Below are 23145 nucleotides of genomic sequence, written 5' to 3' on the forward strand. Positions count from 1 at the left end.
GACTGCATGACCCCCTAGAGGGGCATATGATATTTATGCCAAGGCTCAGGTTGTGTGTGATATTGACAGTGTTGGCTCTATCTCTTTGCAGGCACTGCAGGAGGCCATGATGAGCATGTTGTGGTGTTCTGGGAAAGGTGACGTCATCGATGACTGGTGCCGTTGCGACTCGAACGCATTCGGGATGGACGGCCTGCCAACATGTGCACCTCTCCCCCAGCCTAGGTTAGTCACTCAAAACAATCAGTTTACACAACTTGATAAACACAAATAAGATTGCATGTATTGATTTTTTTTCACCTTTATTTAACCAGGTAGGCTAGTTGAGAACAAGTTCTCATTTACAACTGCGACCTGGCCAAGATAAAGCATAGCAGTGTGAACAGACAACACAGAGTTACACATGGAGTAAACAATTAACAAGTCAATAACACAGTAGAATTTTTTTAAATCTAAAGATGAGCTTGTCTTGTCATGATTTGTGGAGTTAGGTGTCACTATCTTTATTTCTCTACCAGGCTCAGGTTGTCCCACTCCTATGAGCCCAGCAGTTCATTGGTTATCATGGAATGGAATCACACTGAGCCACTAATTGGGGTGCGGATTGTTGATTACCTCATCAGCCAGGAGAAGGTGACAGAGAGGACAGACCACTCCAAAGTGGAGACAGGTACATCCCTTGAGGAATTATGGTATTTATGTTAATTTCATACATTATGCCCATGTTTAAATACACAAACAGCTGTGTATGGTTACTTAATGTAGTGGCAAGGAAAGGCAACTTCAAACTACATGTTACCACAGCAAATTCTAGATGCGTAGAATGATTTAGATTTTTCCTGTTGTAGTTTTGCATGTAACCACAAGATGGTGGTCAATGGTAATAGTAGTGTAGCCTGCATTCACTTAGAGCACCTGAACGTTTTTAAGCTTGAAATAGGTTGCTTTTCTGACAAACGTATGATAAGAACAATTATTGACCAATGAAACTGATGAGTCTGACATACTGAAAATGACCTATGAGGTACAAATCACTCAAAACTACAACTTTGAGTTTTTAGTGTTTTTAAATCCTTATGGAATGATTGGTGGATTGATTGATTGCTTCAAAGCACACACCTTAAATGTCAAACATTGGTGGTGGAATGGAGCTATGCAAGACAGTACAGATCTGGGACCACCTATGAGAAGGGGAAAGATATCTGGAAGGAACGTTGTCGGGAGGAGTGGTTCTGATTTAAGCATTCAGTCTCCTGTCAGATTAACCCCCCACCAAAAAAAAAAGAATGTGGTGAATAACCTTCAGATGAACGTACTAGAACTCCAGGGATCCTCTCTGGGCCTCTTCTCTCTGGAAATGCTCTTCATTTTATCTCACAGATCCAGGCTGTTTTATCCCGGCATCTAATGTGATACACATACTGTTGCCTAATGCTCAAGGCCGTACTGTGTACTATGGAATTGTTCATAACGTAATATGATCTAAATCTATAGCTACAACTTTAACATGTGTGTTTTGTTAGGCGAAAATCCCTTATGTTGCGCTATGGAATTGTTCATAATGTAATATGATCGAATCCTATAGCTACACTTCTAACATATGCATTTTGTTAGACGAAAAACCCTTATGTTGTTCACTGTCTCTATAGTTTTATTTGTTTAATAAAATATTGGACTTGAATATAAGTCCATAATATATTCTGGCATCAATATGGTATAATCTAGCTTGTCTTTATGCTAACAGGTTTCATTTAGTATTAATTAAAAGTGACATTGATTGCATGGAGCCACCAGCCAAAATAAAACAAATCCATCAAGATTCAATCCATATCGATTGAAACATTTGTCTGTGTTAGATTTTTGATTAATTATCTGATTAGTTTTGCACCTGCTGCATATCCCAAGTTATCCAGTTGATGCAACGCCACAGTGACATATTTCAACGAAAGTTATTGACGTTTCACGTAATGTGTCTTTACACAGATCCTCTTGTTTGATTGGCTATATGGCCCTCAGGCTTTGGAATCATTCATCCATGTCCGAAAGGGATATTTCCTTTCCTTTTTACCATCTGTCCAGTTTGTTTAGAAGTTGTTTATGGCTTCCCTTCTCTCCAGGCTATACTGCCCATCCCAAACCCCAACTTCAAACATGTTGTGGCCACAAAAAAAAATCAAAAGAACAATGTTATATCAAGTCCAAATGTGGGATTGTGAAAAAATGATCGATGAGGAGGTGCTATTGTAAGGGCTAAGACTTACTGGAAGGGAAAGCAGTTTTTTTGTCTTTCTGTGGACTTAAGCCCTTCATCTCTGTTAGGCCTGGATTTGAATGAAACTCAAAACAGCTTCTTTGCCGTGTTTACTGGAAAGATCTGAACAGATTCCATGGAATGTAAAAAGAGATGACTACAGAATCTCACCCCTCTTTTTGTAGAGACTCAAATTCTTCCATTTTTCAAAAGAGAACCCGGACAACCCTTTACTTAATTTACACAAAACAATGGGGTGTTCCTCATGCTGTACTGTACAGTGGTCACTTTCACTCCCCCATAGCCTCGGATTACATTACCCTATATTATAGCTAGATACATATAATATATCATAGCTAATGACTGTAGTCTGGCCTTCTTGACAGGGGCTGGTTGTGTGCTAATCTCACACATAATGGGATTCAGGCACACAACTTGACATCATACCCCTCTCCCAGATGTTGAAGCTGACTAAATCGGAAGTCTGCTTTCAGTCATCACAACTGGGCCAGACTCCATGTGAAAACAAACAGCCGGCCCAGCCAGGCTGATGTCACTGCTTTGATCACCCAATAACGACAGGGTTTACTCAGGGGTCAGTGGGACATGACATCCAATCCGTAAACAGATTACGCGCACCCATGTGCTGCTTGGGGCGGAGTGCCAAACTTCCTCCCCAGCAGGACAAGAGAACCCCTGAAAGGGATGCATGCCCGTGGTGGAAGACAAGGTTTCATACCCAAGGAATGTTTCCATGAGCGCTTTGTCAGCTTTGTTGAGCTCACCTCAGCTGTTGGGCAAGGTCAAGTGCTAGGGCAGGTATATTACAGAAGCTGGCACGGGATCTAGGTAGCCTCGTAGACCCACACATACCCAGAGAGCAAAAGTCCAGCTGTGAGTAGCGTAGACACTGGCCCCTCACCTGGGCAGGGCAAGACTCCGACAGAGTTCATGAGAAGTCAAGGGGCTAAGGTCTTTATTGCAGTACACAGTGTTATCCCTGCCATCCAGGACCTTTATTTCAGGCGGTGTCAGAGGAAGGCCCAAAATATTGGCAAAGACTCCAGCCACCCAAGCTATAGACTGTTCACTCTGCTACCTCCCGACAAACGTTACCGGCTCTCAGACCAACAGGCTCCGAGACAGCATTACCCCAATGGCATAAGACTGCTAAATAGTAAAATAATGACTCTATCTTGCACTGACCCTACGCACACTCACTAGACTAAATATACACACTATTTATACACACTCACAAAGACTACATTGACACTCCCACATAAAACCCACACACATACACTACATACACACTTTCACACTCAGCATTTGCTGCTGCTATTCTGTTCTCTATTTTACTCATATTATTATCTATCACGATGTCTAGTCACTTTACCCTGCCTTTATGTACATATCTACCACAAATACCTTGTACCCCTGCAGATTGATTTGGTACTGGTACTCCCCGTTTATAGCTACATTTTTGTATATTGTATTTTATTCCTCTTGTTACTATTTGACTTTTCTTATTATTATTTTTAAACTACATCATTGGGAAGGGCTCATAAGAAAGCAGTTCACAGTAAAGTCTACACCAGTTGTATTTGGCGCATGTGACAAATAAAATTTGATTTGACCTATAATCTATATGTTTAACTTGTGAAAATGACGTGTGTCTGCTTTTTGGTTCAATGAAACTCTACTCTTACTATTGCAACCTATGTTGTGGTTCCAGAACAGATAAAGAGTAAAAGTTTGATTTAGTTTATTTGAGTTTAGTCATGATGATCTACTTCTTTGGAGATTTACAGCGAAATGACAATCACAACATACAACTAACATTGATGAGGTGAGAGATGCAATGCCACAAAAACAACCCTTAAGCTCATAACTACTTTCAGGCCGAGCTCTGACAAGTGGCAACACCGCACTCTATTCCCAGACAAATATTTACTTTACAAATGAAGTTGAAAGTCTTTGGTCCAGAAGGGATATTAGGAGAGCCAAGAGACAAGGGCGTCCTCACAACAGAGCGGGGAGTTGGATCGCACCATCAAAACCTCCATGTGCTGTATGCAAACAAAAGTCATAGATGTCAGTCCCGCCATGCTACCATGTGGTAAATGGTTCAGACTGCTTTAGACTGCTGTTGAAGCCACTCAGAAACAGAATTAATGCAAGTGTGGTGAGGCTCTATGCATGGCGGGAATTGTTTGAGCCAGAGGAAATACAATTATTCCTAACTGTTCAAAGAACTCTGAAAGGTTTGTCATAAACAGATGTTTAATATTGAGTGGTGATAATGTGATTCTTATTTATGATCTACTGTATGACATTAGTAAAGTACTCTTAAGACAGATGAGAAGACCAATACATATTCAGTTCACAATCCGGGACCAAAAACAGATCCACCAATTTGAGCAGATTGTATAAGGTGTTTGCCCCCTCTCAGTCTCCTCTCGACCATATTCACTTTTACGTAAAGTGAGACCCTAAAACATTATGCATTAGGCTATGTTATACAATGTCTTTAATCGGATATCAACTGGGTTTCATCTAACACTCGTGTTATGCGCTCCAACGGTGTCATTGCCCTTTTTAAAAATCTTTTTCACATCATATTTGGGGTTTGGCAGTTTCAGATTCAGCTTTGGAACACATGCAAGTTCAAATTCTATCAGCTTCAGTTCAATGTTGAAATATTTTGCTGGATATCAAGAACAGGCAATTTATCACATCTCTAAGGCCATAATCGAAGGCAATAGAGTATAAATTGTAAGCGGTAAGCGGTTCTATGACGTAAATGGCAGAGGCCGTGTTCTTATCAAAGGCTTTTTTGTGAGAAAGTCTACGCAGATTGAAATGTTCTTCCTCCCTCTACCCAAGCAACTTCACTTTTAAAAATGACACCCCCTCCCCCCTACTTCAATTAGGGCTTTATTTCCTCTGTTTTTCTGAAAAAGACAATACGTTCCATGTGGGAGATCAAGTCTGTTAATCATTTTTAGCCAGGAAGTGCCAAGAAGCAATGCTCTACAAACTGTTGTTGTCCATCTCTTGCCTTTTGTTAATCAAAGTAGACAACAAGAGCCAGATGTTATTTGTTGAGTCTTTACGGAGCTGCCAAGTCTGCTGGTACCTAGCAGTTGCTGTTTTAATAGAACTGGTAAAATTCCCAGCGTTTTGGACATGGGGGAACTTATGTGATGGATTAGGGAATTTTCAGGTTTAATTGTTTACCTGTTTATTAAACAAAAGAGTCTCTGTTTGTGTGTGTTCAGGCCCTAGGTCTTTCTTTCACTCCCCGTCTTTCCTTTAAATCACTCATTTCTTTTTCTCTCTTTTATGAAAAAATTGTGGACAGTGACACGTTCAGAATCTGTACCTTAGCAGAATCCATGTCTATGTTCATGTAGCGACGATTGAGACTTGAGTTTGAGATTAAATGTGACACTTTAGTACAGAATCCAGTTGGATTCACGTGGGAAACATTGTTAAATTGCTCCAGGACCAGACTAGTGATATATAATGTGCCAAAGTAAACTCTCTCTCATTTTAGCTGGCTAATGTTAGGATTGCTAGCTATTTTTGACTAACTTTGCCAGCTAATGACAACATTGCCATCTGTCTAAAGTAAATTTGACTGCATAAAAATAATGGCAAAATTTGTTTTCTACAAAATATTTTCTTACTTCAGCAATGTCATCTTATTTCCGGGCCACTAATGAAACAGTCCTTAACCCCCATTCAGAATGGCTGGCCATCAGTCACCTTTTGGGCACTACTATAGCAGAGAGCGACTTGAGAATGTTCATAACAATGGCATGATGCTACCGAGTGATATAGGTGCAACCCGGGAATTCCCTTGTCAGACTCGGATTGATCACTACTCCTCAGTAGCTCTTTCCCATTATAATACATTGTTTGATGAATAAATACATGTGTTGAATGGGTATGAAAGCAACTACACATGTATTCTCTTATGCAAAATATGGCAGGTTGGCATGGTCCTGGTCCATCTATAACCTTCTTATGCAAATGTCTCATACCACATATCACACATATCACAAAATATTTTTCCAGGAATACCACTCCACATACTACTATCTGACTCTGTCTCTCTACAAGATATCATGGGCTTGTCAGAATCTATTGTCAAGGTAGACCTGGGCCAACGGAAGGAATGATATCAGCCTCAGCTGATGTGAGAGGGATAAATGCACTTTGGTTTCATCTGAATTCATCGAAAATCACACAATACTTGGTGATTTGTATAGAAGCCTCGCATGTGACTAGATCAGGTTGCATGTGAACCTCTGGTTAAAGCAATTCAAAATAAAATTGCGAGAGGATTATTTCATACCGCTTACATTTCAACCAGTTGACAAGATAATGAGGCCTTGGACAATGATAGCACAGTGGACTCATCATTAGCTCATTATTTTGAGCATGTTCCCACACAGTTTAGCATAGACAACACAATGCTGATCATTAGCCACTCGCAATGGATTTGAACTTAGTTGAGTTTTTTTAGATTATCCATACCCTCATGTATCCCTCTGCATATGTAATTACACACCTGCAGTACTTTGTGCTTTATAGTATCTTTCCAACTACTAGGCTACTTTTAAAGAAAGACACAAATGTACAGAACCATGATGTTTGAGGCAGCTATTCCTTTAAAGCTGCAAAATATGTCACTTTTTGGGCGACCCGACCAAATTCACATAGAAATATGAGTTATAGATCTGTCATTGCCATTGAAAGTAGGTCTAAGAAGCAATAGATTGGTTCTATATGCACTATTTATATGCTTCCCGTTCTTAAGTTTAGTTTTTGCATCTTTTACTTTTAATTTTGTACACTAGCTTCAAACAGCTGAAAATACAATATTTTTGGTTATGGAAAATATATTTCACAGCGGTTTAGATGGTACAATGATTTTCTACACTATACTTGCTTATTTCGTCACAAAAACTGAAATTAGGCAAACTATTAGAATTTTTGCAAACAGGAAATGCCGGAGCAATTTCTGCATAGTGAATCTTTAAAGACAAACGTTCAGATAATTAGTAGGAAAACCTTTTGTCATCATTGTGATGTCGCCAGATTGACTTCAGATGCAGTATAACATTCACTGGCTTGCTAAGATTGAGGGGAGACCACCAGATTTTAGCTAGCTAACATTAGCATTGCAATTTTTGCCACACTTTGCTAAATAATGACAAATTGCCATCTGTCTAATGTAAATTGAAGACGTAAAAATTATTGTCATTCAGCTGTGGTTGTTTACATTAGCATTATCTTATTGCTCAGAGACACCACTGTTCCAAAAAGTTTTAAGTGAATTATGGGTTGACTCAGCTTCTGAGGATTTGCAGTCAGTTTTGCAGAATTGGTCCCTATAGCCAATATAATTCACTCCAAAAGTTAATGGACATGACAGGTGCTGAAGATGGCTGAGCGTTCTTCACATCGGGTCGCTAATTACGACTGGATTCCCCATATGGACCATCTAGACAAGAGAAGAGTGCGAGAGGCATGGAAAATTATCAATCAAGCAATAACTCCCAGTATGGTGAACTTAATTAATCATGATCATTGGCAATAGAGCTCAACAGTTTATAGTCCTAAAAAACTCAATATAGTTACCTCTGGTTCGTTCAGCCATTCCTATGGGGGAAATTCATGAGGACAGAATGGGGATTTGGGAAAACAACCGAAAATACGGTCTTGAGGTTAACACAGGCTTAGGAGAGATTATACATTTTGTTCCATGAGAGTATATCAGTCCGTTAAACTTCTTGACGCACCCATCCCTTTAGCGGGATCATTTTCATCAACACCCGCTGAATTGCAGTGCGCCAAATTCAAATTAAATTACTAAAAATATTTCATTTTCGTGAAATCACAAGTGCAATATAGCAAAACACAGCTTAGCTTGTTGTTAATCCACCTGGTGTTTCAGATTTCAATACAGCTTTTCGGCAAAAGCATAACAAGCATAACAAGCGTAAAGAACATCTCTCTCAGTAGACAAAATATTACAAACATTAGCAGCCAAGTAGATTGGTCATGAAAGTCAGAAAAACAATAGATTAAATCGCTTACCTTTGATGATCTTCGGATGTTTGCACTCACGAGACTCCCAGTTACACAATAAATGTTCCTTTTGTTCCACAAATACCTCCATTTGTTTGGCGCGTTGTGTTCAGAAATCCGCAGGCTTAAGCGGTTACGACATCGCAGACAAAAATTCCAAATAGTATCCGTGATGTCCATAGAAACATGTCAAACGTTTTTTATAATCAATCCTCGGGTTGTTTTTTAAATATATAATTGATAATTTATCAACCAGGACTGTCACTTTTTCAATAGGAGAGGGTGAGACAATGGCTGCCCCACTCTGTTGCGCAAGCAAAACTCTGCGAACACCCAGCTATCCACTGACACGATGTTATCTTTCACGCTCATTTTTCAAAATAAAAGCCTGAAACTATGTCTAAAGACTGTTGACACCTTGAGGAAGCCATAGGAAAAGGAATCTGGTTGATATTCCTTTAATAAATGGAGGCAAGGCATCCAATGGAACAGATAGCTTTCAGGAAAAACAGCACTTCCTGGTTTAATTTTCCTCAGGTTTTCGCCTGCAATATCAGTTCTGTTATACTCACAGGCAATATTTTGACAGTTTTGGAAACTGGAGAGTGTTTTCTATCCTAATCTGACAAGTATATGCATATTCTAGTTTCTGGACCTGAGAAATAGGCAGTTTCAAATGGTTATTTTTTTTTGCCAAAAACTAAAATCCTGCCCCCTACACTCAAGAGGTTATCAACATGACCTTTTATGAATTAAGCCTTTATGTGCTTGTTTTGATATAAATTCACAAAAAAGTAACGTTAGCTGACAAAGATTATATCATAGAATAAAATGTATAAGATGTTTATCACAAACCTTATTTTCGTTGTTTATCCAAAAACCCTAAACCCTCCCAAAAAACAGTAATTTCCCAATAGGCTTTGGCCAACGGAGTTAGTGCCTACAAAAATACCCCATTACTATTGCTCTCTATGGCAAAAGTGGTGGTTATTTCAATCACTGGATCATGTCAATGGAGGGTAATCTGCAGGGGATGATCCTGGAGAGTGAAAAAGAAATGCAACTGCCCTGGCCCTAAAGAATGTCACTGAAATATTTTGTTAACACCACAAGATTTTGGTTGATCCCACTATCCCAGTTCTCTTACAACGAGAAATATGATTAAGCTCAGATTCTGGACCATGATGAATAGAGGATTATGGGAGTCTTGTTGTGTAGCATTTGTTGGGCAGAATGTTAGATTTATAAAGAAATGGTGCATGTAAAACACTATTTTGAAGGATAACTTTAGAAGGATCATAACTTGGCATTGCTAAGCAGTGAATAGCCTGATATGAAGTAATAGATCACTTCTGATAGCTATTACGAGCAATCCAAGTGGTATGAGAAAGTACCTGTCAGGACTAAAGCCATATCTATTTATTTTTGCTGTCTGTCAAATATCAGGAAGCCAATAGCGCTTTTCAATTCTGATGTCCATAAAAGGGCTGCACACAATGTTGTACAGTTGCATGTTGTGTGTAGGCAGACCTATGTAATTCGATTAAGATAGCATGCATGTTTTAATCCTATCTTGCAGTCAATGACCAAAAGCGTCCTCTTTGGCCTCATGGGTAAAAATCCCAAAATCTGCAATATATGAACCTTTTGTGTTTTTCATTTAACTAAATGGACAATCACATTATTATTACATAGCCATGTGAATATGTAATGTAATGCTTGTAATGCCCCATAGGAAAAAGATTGCGGTCAGAGTGTAGTATAACTGTAGTACACCGCAATATAACTGCAGTTCGAGTGCAGTATAACTGCAGTATCTTGCAGTTTTTCTGCAATTACTGCGTCCAAAATACCCCAGTCGACTGCAGTCACTGCACTTTTACTGCTGTTTCAAAACTGCAATCTTTTTTTGTAAGGGGCTGTGTGAGACTGTTGACTGTATTGGCCGTCTACCAACTCAAAACAGTTGTCTTTTCCAACAACTCCCATTTTAAAACTGAAGGATTTAAAGTGTTTATTTCAGGTTGAATATCGAACAACCCTGGTCCTTCACACAGTTCATTGGTGGACTAGCAAACTAGCTGCATTTCTTTTATTTTTTATTTGTTTGCTTCACTTCTCACTGGCTGGCTAGCTAGCAAGATCACCAATTCAATATTTAAAAACATGTCTACATAACTTATACATTCCTGAGTTCAAAAATAGTTTATTTGTTCATCTAAACAACTGATGGTGAGAAGGTAATTTTAGCTAGTTAGCAAGCAAACACTGATACCTCATCTTACTTTGTGAACATTCCCTTCCGTTCGTCCTATTCTCGCTATACACCAAGTCACTTGGCTCTGTCATAACCTCACATGGTCTCTCCTATCATTGCTATGCAGACGACACACAATTAATCTTCTCCTTTACCCCTTCTGATGACCAGGTGGCGAATCGCATCTCTGCATGTCTGGCAGACATATCAGTGTGGATGACGGATCACCACCTCAAGCTGAACCTCGGCAAGACGGAGCTGCTCTTCCTCCCGGGGAAGGACTGCCCGTTCCATGATCTCGCCATCACGGTTGACAACTCCATTGTGTCCTCCTCCCAGAGCGCTAAGAACCTTGGCGTGATCCTGGACAACACCCTGTCGTTCTCAACTAACATCAAGGCGGTGGCCCGTTCCTGTAGGTTCATGCTCTACAACATCCGCAGAGTACGACCCTGCCTCACACAGGAAGCGGCGCAGGTCCTAATCCAGGCACTTGTCATCTCCCGTCTGGATTACTGCAACTCGCTGTTGGCTGGGCTCCCTGCCTGTGCCATTAAACCCCTACAACTCATCCAGAACGCCGCAGCCCGTCTGGTGTTCAACCTTCCCAAGTTCTCTCACGTCACCCCGCTCCTCCGCTCTCTCCACTGGCTTCCAGTTGAAGCTCGCATCCGCTACAAGACCATGGTGCTTGCCTACGGAGCTGTGAGGGGAACGGCACCTCAGTACCTCCAGGCTCTGATCAGGCCCTACACCCAAACAAGGGCACTGCGTTCATCCACCTCTGGCCTGCTCGCCTCCCTACCACTGAGGAAGTACAGTTCCCGCTCAGCCCAGTCAAAACTGTTCGCTGCTCTGGCTCCCCAATGGTGGAACACACTCCCTCACGACGCCAGGACAGCGGAGTCAATCACCACCTTCCGGAGACACCTGAAACCCCACCTCTTTAAGGAATACCTAGGATAGGATAAAGTAATCCTTCTCACCCCCCTTAAAAGATTTAGATGCACTATTGTAAAGTGGCTGTTCCACAGGATGTCATAAGGTGAATGCACCAATTTGTAAGTCGCTCTGGATAAGAGCGTCTGCTAAATGACTTAAATGTAAATGTAATGTAAATGTTGTATAGGCCTACTGCTTTCGGCAACTGTGCGTCTTTGTCAAAACATTTTATAGTTATCAAACTTATTGGCGGCACATTTGCCATCTACCCGCCAAATATGTCTGCCAGCTTTTTGGGGGGTGCAAGAATACAACATTTTAGTGTGTCAAAAAAAATAAAAAAATAAAAGTATGCTTTTAAATGCCAGAATGTCCTATTGCATTCTTCTCTTCATCTGGTGTGAATTTGCTGCACACTATACAGTAGATAGGTTAGCTGACAATGTCACGAAAATGATGCACGTGATTCAATGGGGCAGAAGTCCATGTGTTGTTGTGATTCTGGATGGCCAGATAGCGAGCAACAATGACAAGAAGCTGCCATGTGGGGAATCGTAGGCGGCTCGTTTCAGCTCCTTTTATCTTGTTCTTGTTACCATGTCTTGATTTGAGGTGTTTTGACTGATGTCATGTCTCTGCTAATAGGGCCAATATTCGCTAACTAGCTAACCAACAACTGTAACAATGTATTTGAGAGACAACAAATCAAATCAAGTGCTCATAGTGCAAATGCATTTCTATTTTCAATAAACATCCGAGACAAAATGTAGTTTACAGGTTGTCAACAATCTAAGCCAACCCTGTCTGTTTTGCCACATCGTTGCACATGTGTCAGTTTTGTTGCTACACAATGAACCAATCTATCGAGGACAAAACATTTATTTTCAGACCCACCTTTGTTTGACAACAGCTGAAAATCAGATAAGGGGACAGGCTGTACCAAAATGAACAAATGGCAGGGAACAACCTTCTTGTCAGTTTGGATAAGCCTTGAATGTTGATATGTGTTGCTCACAGCATACATTTTTACTAAACAATATGTTCTAAATAATATGTAGTATGCTTAGTACATTTAGTTAAATGAAGTACCCTAAGCTAGAAAGATTTTTAACTAAACAAATAGATCCAGCTCACATAAAATATCTGCAGTACATTGCCAAAATATATATTTGTTCTCCATTTGTTAACAATGTCAACAATCAGGTCTGCGCATAGCCATATTTGATTCTTTTAGTAAATTTTTGTATATTTTTGAGAGACAACCCTTCAGAGGAAGCATCGAAAGTAGTTTTAGAGTGGTTTTACATCTCAAAGTATATGACAGATGGTTATCTACAGTATGTTGTCATGAAGTGCAAATTTAAACAAATATGAACTCTTACTCTTATTCTTAAACCCATAAAAGAATAGAAATGTTTTACATTGGTTTCCTTAGAACAAAACAGCATCCAACCCTTTAACCACTAGGCAGGTAGTCTAGTGGTTAGAGCGTTGGGCCAGTAATCGAATCCCTGTCATTCTGCACCTGAACAAGGTAGTTAACCCACTGCTCCCCTGTAGGCCATCATTGAAAATAAAAATGTGTTCTCAACTGACTTGCCTAGTTAAATAAAGGTTAAAAAAATGAAAAAATATGCGAGCACAACTTAAGCGCAACTTAATGTATTTCCACCGTCCCTTCCCAATGGGGTCTAAACAGAACTTTCTTTACGCTAGACAGATATTCCAATTCTAGCAATTAATATGCTAAGTGGTACAATCCTTCACAATGTCACTTTTAATTTCCATCTTTCTGCGTTTAAATCCACGCTCCTTTGTAGGTCTCTGTGCAAGCAAAATATTTCTCAGTGACAGCTGTCTTTTTTCGGTGTTGTTTTCACTGTTACCTGACCCAATGTTTTTACCAATTGGTGACCCATACGGGTTGAGCAGGATTCAGGGAGGTCATACAGGATGACCACCTCAGAGAATATCTTTTCCAGTGAGCTGAAATGCATAGGCCCATAGCAAATGCCCTTTGACACATGCAACCCAGCTGGAAAAACACCTTTCCTGCCACTCCTTAATGAGAACAAGCATGGTACAGTGCATTTGGGAAGTATTCACACCCCTTAACTTTTTCTACATTTTGTTAGTTACAGCCTTATTGTAAAATGTATTCAATTTGATTTTTTTCCGTCATCAATCATAATCACAAAGCAAAAACAGGCTTTTAGAAATATTTGTAAATGTACACTACTTGTCAAAAGTTTTAGAGGGTTGTTATTTATTTTCGCTATTTTCTACATTGTAGAATAATAATGAAGAGATCAAAACTATTAAATAAAACATATGGAATCATGTGGTAACCAAAAAAGTGTATTTTATATTTGAGATTCTTCAAAAAGCCATCCTTTGCCTTGATGACAGCTTTGCACACTCTTGGCATTCTCTCAACCAGCTTCACCTGGAAAACTTTTCCAACAGTCTTGAAGGAGTTCCCACATATGCTGGGTACTTGTTGGCTGCTTTTCCTTCACTCTGTGGTCCAACCTATCCCAAACCATCTCAATTTGGTCGGGTCATCTTATGCTAGCATTCCATTAATCTCCTTCTTGGTAAAATAGCCCTTACACAGCCTGGAGGTGTGTTTTGGGGTCATTGTCCTGTTGAAAAACAAATGAGAGTCCCACTAAGCCCAAACCAGATGGGATGGCATATCCTTGCAGAATGCTGTGGGAGCCATGCTGGTTAAGTGTGCCTTCAATTCTAAATAAATCACCAGCAAAGAACCATCACACCTCCTCCTCCATGCTTTACAGTGGGAAATCCACATGTGGAGATGATCTGTTCACCCACGCCGCGTCTCAGAAAGACACAGCGGTTGGAACCAAAAATCTCAATTTTGGACTCCAGACCAAAGGACAAATGTCCACCGGTCTAATGTCAATTGCTTGTGTTTGTTGGCCCAAGCAAGTCTTTTCTTAGTATTGGTGTCCTTTAGTAGTGGTTTCTTTGCAGAAATTCGACCATGAAGGACTGATTCACACAGTCTCCACTGAACAGTGGTTGAGATGTGTTTATTACCTGACCTCTGTGAAGTATTTCTTTGGGCTGCAATTTCTGAGGCTGGTAACTAATGAACTTATCCTCTGCAGCAGAGGTAACTCTGGGTCTTCCTTTCCTGTGGCGGTCCTCATGGGAGCCAGTTTCATCTGGCTCAAATGCATTAACTTCTTTGTCTTGGTGGTTCCAAACTTCTTCCATTTAAGAATTATGGAGGCCAATGTGTTCTTGTGGACCTTCAATGCTGATGAAATGTTTTGGTACCCTTCCCCAGATCTGTGCCTCGACATTATCCTGCTCTACGGACAATTCCTTCGACCTCATGGCTTGGTTTTTGCTCTGACATGCACTGTCAACTGTGGGACCTTATATAGGCAGGTGTGTGCCTTTCCAAATCATGTCCAATCAATTGAATTTACCACAGGTGGACTCCAATCAAGTTGTAGAAACATCTCAAGGATGATCAATGGAAACAGGATTCACCTGAGCTCAATTTTGTGTCTCATAGCAAAGGGTCCTAATACTTGTTTTTTAATTATTATTATTATGATTTTTTTCACACTTTTTTTCTCCACAATTTTTCATGGTATCCAATTGGTTACAGTCTTGTCTATTCGCTGCAACTCCCGTATGGACTCGGGAGAGGCAAAGGTCAAGAGCCATGTGTCCTCTGAAACACAGCCCAACCGCACTGCTTCTTTGACACAATGCCCACTTAACCCGGAAGCCAGCCGCACCAATGTGTCAGAGGAAACGCCGTACACCTGTGTGACCGTGTCAGCGTGCACTGAGTCGCTAGTGCGCGATGGGACAAGGACATACCCTTGCCATAACCTGGACGACAATGTGCCAATTGTGTGCCGCCCCATGGTTCTCCCGGTTGCGGCCATTTGCGACGGAGCCTGGACTCGAACCCAGAATCTCTAGTGCAACAGCTAGCACTGCGATGCACTGTCTTAGACCACTGCACCACTCGGGAGGCCCCAGTTTTTTATTTTTAATAAATTTGCTAAAAATTCTAAAAACTTGTTTGCACTTTGTTATCGTGGGTTATTGTGTGTAGATTGATGAAAACAATGTTTTAATCCATTTTAGAATAGAGCTGTAACGTAACAACATTTTGAAAAAGTGAAGTCTGAATACCCTCCGAATGCACTGTATATTATTTGAGCTCACAGAGTAGTGTTTCTGTGGAGACGTTGTGTTGGCGGCTGACAGTACGAATACATGTTCTTAATGTGCCCCAAACTGAAAATGTAAAAGCCTTAGATATTAGCCTATGGATTTGAAGAATTATAAAGTACTATACGAAAACGTTGTCTTGTCTCCTTCAAGAACCGTTGCTATGAATTACTATTTGTGATGTTTGCAGGTGCAAATATCCTCTCTAGTCAACACATGATGTCACTGATTATTTGATGAATTGCATTTCCTCCCGTACAGAGACGATGTTGAGCTTTGTGGATGACATCCTGTCTGGGGCCAAGTCTCCGTGTGTGATGCTTGGGGATATCCCTGACCTCTTGACCTCATCCGTGAGCATGATCATCCGTTGCCTGGAGCCAGACACAACGTACATGTAAGTTGATGTAGCATTATCAATGGATGCTTATCTCTTGTGGGGTTTCTTTCCAAAATGCTATATATCAATTTTCAGAAATGTTGGTAAATTAGCTTTTATTGTTTTACAGTTGAAAGAACAACAAAGTAGGCACCCCGCCTCTGTTTTGATAAAAAGCTGAGGGATGGGCCTGTAGAAATGTAGCCACTCTCAGATTAATAGACAGAGATATGAATGAAAGAACTGCCCATCCATGATATTACATGTATTGTTTTAACCATGTTTTGAGGCCATACAGTATTTCTTTACATTTACAAAATGTACAAACATTGGAGAAAAATAACCTTATATTGTGGGATCTCGTGGGGTATATGAAGAGATAAACAAGGTGCTTGACTCCACCTTACAGTATATAAACTTAAATTGGGTGCTGGATCCTCCGTATATAATCCAAAGAACAGAAATAGGACATTTTGTTCACATTTGTATTTAAAAAAAAACAGAAATATCACATTTATATAAGTATTCAGACCCTTTGCTATGAGACTCAAAATTGGTCTCAGATGCATCCTGTTTCCATTGATCATCCTTGAGGTGTTTCTACAATTTGATTGGAGTCCACCTGTGATAATTTCAAGTGATTGGACATGATTTGGAAAAGCACACACCTGTCTATATAAGGTCCCACAGTTGACAGTACATGTCAAAGAGAAAACCAAGCCATGAGGTCGAAGGAATTGTCCGTGGAGCTGGGGAAGGGTACCAAAACATTTAATCAAATTTGAAGGTCTACAAGAACACAGTGGCCTCCATCATTCTTAAAAGAAGTTTGGAACCACCAAGACTCTTCTTAGAGTTGGCCACCCGTCCAAACTGAGCAATCGGGGGAGAAGGGCCTTGGTCAGTGAGGTGACCAAGACCTCGATGGTTACTCTGACAGAGCTCTAGAGTTCCTCAGTGTAGATGGGAGAACCTTCCAGAAGGACAACCATCTCTGCAGCACTCCACCAATCAGATATTTATGGTAGAGTGGCTAGACAGATGCCACTCCTCAATAAAAGGCACATGACAGCCCACTTGGAGTTCGCCAAAAAGCACCTAAAGGACTCTCAGACCATGAGAAACAAGATTCTCTGGTCTGATGAAACCAAGATTCAAATCTTTGGACTGAATGCCAAGCGTCACTTCTGCACGAAACCTGGCACCATCCCTACTGCAAAAAAAAAAATATTTAATCCATTTTAGAATAAGGCTGCCACCTAACAAAATGTGGGAAAAAGTCAAGGGGTCTGAATACTTTCCGAAGGCACCGTATATCATTAATTTATTTGTCCAAAACTGGATGTAGCAACTACAGATTGCCCCTTTAGATAACATATGAACGAGATTGGTGTTTTTTTTTCACTATCTAATCATGTCAGGGGTTTTTCAATGACATTCATGTATTTGTTGGAAATCTATCACTTGATGGTTTAATTCAAGAGAAATAATCATGTTTTTTTGCAAAGTGCATTCATCTTAAGATAGCTAGGTAAGACCACCATATATCACAGTCAATACAGTATATGAACATTTCATTCCAGCTAAACAATGGATATATAGACATGTTGCCAACAAAAAAAAACATTTTAATACCCACCTAAATATATGAATAAAAAATCAGAGAAAATAAATATTTTACACACACATGAAGGTACCCATAAACTAACACAAATGCAAAAAATGGTGGATATAGCATTTTGGAAATAAAATCTTCAAATGAAAAATACTATATCGTCATTATCACCACTCAGATAAATAGGTCAAATATACTTAACCGACTTGTAAACACATTGCTTGCCTCCTTCGAACTTGTTTTAGCAAGCAGTGACTTGAATGTAAGATTTCCAAGAAAAAGACAACAAGGGAAAAGGGGAAATTATTATTTTGAGAAATTGCACAATATGAAGATTGGTTAATGGATAATATCAAAGTAGCTAGCTATTCTTCTTAGGGTGAATGCAGATCCTGGGAAAGCATAGATCCTAGAACTTTTACACCATATTATAACACTGTTGTGTATTGCACTGAGGGAAGCCTTGCCCTGGATGTTCCGTGGATGTGTACATACGTATCAATGTTATCCCATGGAAACACAGTCTACATGAAGGGAACAACATCCAGTTTGTGAAAGGTAGAGCCTGGAATCACTCCCCAGTCATGTGTATGTACTTCTTTAAGGTTCAAATTGGGGTGTTTTAAATATGGTTCAGACAGCTGGGGAAGTAGCTCATGCTTTGGAACAGCTTGAAAGTGCGTAAACGGAGCACTTAATGCTAATAGCAGAAACAAGAATCACAAGATCAACAGATTAGGTGTGCAGACAAACATGACAGAGAAAGGCCTTGTTCTTGACAAAATGTGCACTATTTGAGATGTTATTTCAATATACATATTTTTCTTTTTTTTTAATCACAAAATGTTTCTTTTTTTTATATCACAAAATTCAACATTTACCCTGGATTTATATTATAATGACCTCTAATGTTTATAAATGGCTAAATAATACACCACGATAACAAACTATTTGGGAGGTATTGTGTATTGTTTTCCCCCAAAAATAGGAAAACAATGATATTGTTGAATTCGATATTAGGAAAAATCTAGTCACTTTCTGGGAAACGTGAGGAGTTTAAGTGAGGTCATTGCCAGGTGTAATGAAAGCAGCTTATGGTTATTCTGTTTCTGTGCTACTGGACATTACAGTCTGCATTGCTCCGGTGGTTGTAGTAATGCAAGATGATATTGTGGTGATGTAAACTCACCACTGAGGAAGTCCCATGTGAGGTCAATGTTGTGCTGCCTGGTGGCCAGTATTTAATGACCGCATGGAACGCTTGACTGTGTGTTTAGGGTCAGTCGGTGTAATGAATTGGGCCATGCTCTGAGAGATATAAGTTCCTCCGGCACCCCTCCCCCTCCCCCTCCCTCCTTTGGCACTCACACTCAGCTCCCTAACTCCACACATGCAGCCACTTACCTCACACACGCTCTGTAAATGGGGTAGACACACTGAAAAGATTACACAAAGGAGGGAGTGGGAGAAACCGTCAGCTTGAGCACATTGTCTCTTCAAATGGTTCTGATGTATAGGAATAGGAATATCCCAAACAAAAACATATGTGCTTTATCTTGACATAATTTTGCTTCTGGTCAGTCTCCTTGTTGGCAGGCTGTTCAGCACAGTTGTTACAACAGGAAAATTCAGTTATTTTTAAAATATTTCCTTTTATCATTAAATCTCTCTATACCTGTGCTGTACAGTTAGCGAAATGCTCGATTACTTCTTTAGAAATGTATTCGCAAAATCTTTCAGTTCAGCTTTGAGAATGTAAAAATACCGTCTCTGTAGGTTCCAAAAAGGAAACCTAATTTTACAAATTATTTCATTTCGCTTATTGTCTTGACACTGGACAGTGATCTCAGTGCCTTGTTGGTCAGGCTGTATTGTATTGTATTCGGAACCATGGATACATACAGTACATTTATTTGGGGTAGACAAAATACACTGTTTCACAGGTTCCACTGCAGGTGGTAGTTGTTAATGTTTCCTTCCACTAGATGGCGATATGCTTCAAGTAAATGTTAAGATCCACGCACTTGTTTTGTAAATTTAGCCTATTGGCAGATTTTATTAGCCGTTTTATCACATTACAACAGTCAATCAGAAAATGTAATGATTTTGTCACAATAACTTTGAATGCATCTAATTTCCACCACTTTATTCAGGGTCATTTTTATTTGTATTTTCAAAACCTGAAGCACTAGTTAGCAGTTGCACACATTATTGCTGTAGCATGCACTCCCATTGCAATGAACTAACACTAGTCATATATGTTGGTTTTCAGGTTTAGGCTCTGGGCAGTGGACAACACAGGCCGTCGCTCCAGTCCTAGTGAGGTCACCATCAAGACCCCCTGTCCTGCTGTGGATGACGTCAAAGCACAAGGTGGGATTTCTCATGCATGGATGGACAGTTTCTGTACCTGTATCTTGGTTTTTAGACACATTTTCTAACAGTAGTTACCAATCTGAAAATTGGTAGAGACACACATGTAAAAAATTAACTACACCCGCAAAAACATCTGCTAAATATGTGTATGTTGACCAATAACATTTTATTTTATGTCTTGGCTCCATATACAGTACTGAGATCAGATCTGTGTTGTTGCAGAGATTTCAGACAAGATCTACAACTTGTTCAATGGTTACACAAGTGGCAAGGAGCAGCAGACGGCCTACAATGCGCTGATGGAACTGGGCTCTCCTACCCTGCACCGTGTGCTCTACCACTACAACCAGCGTTACGAGAGCTTCGGAGAGTTCACCTGGAGATGCGAGGATGAACTGGGGCCCAGGTATGAACTGGGGACCACCTGGAGATGTGAGGATGAACTGGGGCCCAGATCTGATCTGATCTCTCTCTCGCTCTCTCGCTCTCTCTCTCTCAGCACAACTACCGCAGTAGCATCATCCCTACATGGGTGGTTGTTGAGAGACTCTTGACTCATTTCGGATGTGTTTTTAACACAGACTGGTCTATAATTGATTCCAAATACAGGCTTTGATTGTAGACATAGTTTGCGTGAATTGGGTAAAGTGGAAATTAATTCAAAATGATTGGAGACAATTGTACCTCTGACATTCGTCTGTCAATTTACAGCAAGCAGGAAGGCCTCCGCTATCCCCTTACTGGTTACTCAGTGCAGATAAGTATTATAATGTGAAATTGTAGCTAAATGCTTTATAAACAGAGCCATGTGTCCGAATTAAAATGTGTAGGTAAGGTTGCTGGTAGATGCACGGTGAAGCAGGTGAAACTGATTAAGACTGCAAACTCCGAATCAGGGCCTTAGTTTCAAATTAAAGGTTGTTTTTAATCGAGCCCATATTGGAAGCATTGATGTAATTGGTTTGCTTCTGAAGTGTTCCATTAAAATACACTTACATTAACAACCCCCAATTTTCAGATGGATGATTCATGACAAGAAAGCACCAAAGTAAGTGCATTTGAGGTGAGTGTCGGGGGACTATAAACATGGGTTTAGATTAACCTAGTAATCAATTGGACATTATCTCACTAAACACCGTTATAGGAGGGTGGCTGCACTGGCTGGGTCATTCCACGAGAAGAGTAACTTTTGCACCAATATTGAATTTTAAAAGCCTGTTATATGAAATGCAGTGCTCTTTAATATAGAACACGTGGAGAATTCAATACATATGATTTTTTATATGAATAAAGGCTCGCTAAAGTGCCAAACTTTTATTCAATCGTTTTGACATGTCTCTCTGTCAAACATGTGTCACTTCTAGGAAGATTTCAACCATTGGAGGCTCTTCAGAATTTCTGAAAACTTAAAATAGTGAAACATTAAAAAAGTGATGATTTTTAGATAAAACTAAACTAAATATATTCACGTCACCAAAGAATTGATTAAAACACACTGTTTTGCAATTAAGTTCTACAGTAGCCTCAACAGAACTCTGTAGAGTACCACCATGGTGTAGCTGGAGGACATCTAGCTTCCGTACTCCCCTGGGTACATTGACTTCAATACAAAACCTAGGAAGCTCATGGTTCTCACTCCCTTCCATAGACTTACACAGTAATTATGATAACTTCCGGAGGAAGTCCTCCAACCTATCAGAGTTATTGCAGCATAAATTGACATGTTGTCCACCAAATCAAAGGATCAGAGAAGGATTCTAGTACTGAAAGCATAAGCTACAGCTAGCACGTCAGTGCATAAAATGTGGTGAGTAGTTGACTCAAAAAGAGAGAAAGACAATAGTTGAACAGTTTTGAACAAATTAATTTTATCCTAAATTAAGGAGAAGCAAGAGAGTGAGAGCTATATTTCATAGCATTTATTTTTTCACTTTCACTTACTTAGCTAGCGTGAAATACAGCTAGCTAGTTTGGCCTAATCAAAAACCTGGCTCAAACAGAGGGGGATGCTATGTTAGCTAGCTGGCTATGGCTATCCAACACTGGAACTCTTCCAAGTCAAGGTAAGTTTTTAGTTTTATTAATTTGTTGCCACCGGGGCCCGCCGGTGTAACTGCTAAACTGCTTGCTGCTGACTGTACACTGTACTGCATGATTGTAGAGGGTTTACTAACGCGTTAGTTCTAGTAGCTATGTTGACTATGACATGAAAACGATGTAGGCTTTGTGTAGCAGTTAGCGGTCATGATATGTAGGTTTAGCCTGAAGTCTACAAGCGAAGAGAAAAGGTGAGAGGAGGAGAGCGTGTAGATAGATATCTACCTTTTAAGTTGCTCCATACTTTAAGACTATTGTTAGCTTGTTAGCATGTTGGGCAGGATTTTCCATGTTGTTATGGTGTGTTGTGATTGTGTAAGCCTGTTGTCTCAGGAAATGTCATTGTGCTTTAGGCGTTACTGAAGAGATGCATTTGTAATGTATTCTTTAGAATTAGAGTAAGAATAACATGATTAGACACAGTTTGCAATGGACCTTATGTGTTGGGAGCGTTGGGCTCCTGGAGAAGACCAGGAGGTTCCTATAATTGGAGACCCCCCATCACTTGTTTACTTGTTCCATTCCCCCTGCCTCTCTAGCAGTTCTGAAAGGATCAATGTACCATTTGAATCAAAACAATGAGATTTTGGTTTCCACACACACCAATACAAAGCAGACAACATTGCCTGTAACAGGGCTTGTCTCCAGAAATGACTTTTCTTGTTATGAAATCCTCCAATTCACTTGGGTTTCCCTGTCACAAACACTGTGGACCATTAAAATGTTCATTAGCTAGTCAAAATACAGATAATAGTCACCCACTCAGCCCTTGACTAAATGTAAACTTGTTTCAGCAGTGTAAACAATATGTTAAAATAAACTGGTGAAGTAATGGATCTATCTTTATAAAGCATTGGAAATATTCCACTCCCTACTTTTGTACATATCATATCTCACTGACG

The 23145-nt window shown here is 40.0% G+C and overlaps 1 protein-coding gene across 9 annotated transcripts in view; it reads left to right on the forward strand.

The window, feature by feature from the left end:
• LOC118394640 (astrotactin-1) overlaps positions 1-23145 on the forward strand; it is a 273688-nt gene that overhangs the window by 242165 nt on the left and 8378 nt on the right. For all 9 annotated transcript variants that reach the window (XM_035788061.2, XM_035788064.2, XM_035788062.2 and 6 more), the window contains 5 exons: positions 92-225; positions 519-670; positions 16038-16173; positions 20043-20143; positions 20369-20552. In XM_035788061.2, the coding sequence (XP_035643954.1) occupies positions 92-225; positions 519-670; positions 16038-16173; positions 20043-20143; positions 20369-20552 (707 nt within the window). The remainder of the gene's footprint in view (positions 1-91; positions 226-518; positions 671-16037; positions 16174-20042; positions 20144-20368; positions 20553-23145) is intronic.

The sequence above is a fragment of the Oncorhynchus keta genome, chromosome 15, assembly GCF_023373465.1.
Source record: "Oncorhynchus keta strain PuntledgeMale-10-30-2019 chromosome 15, Oket_V2, whole genome shotgun sequence".
Taxonomy (NCBI): domain Eukaryota; kingdom Metazoa; phylum Chordata; class Actinopteri; order Salmoniformes; family Salmonidae; genus Oncorhynchus; species Oncorhynchus keta.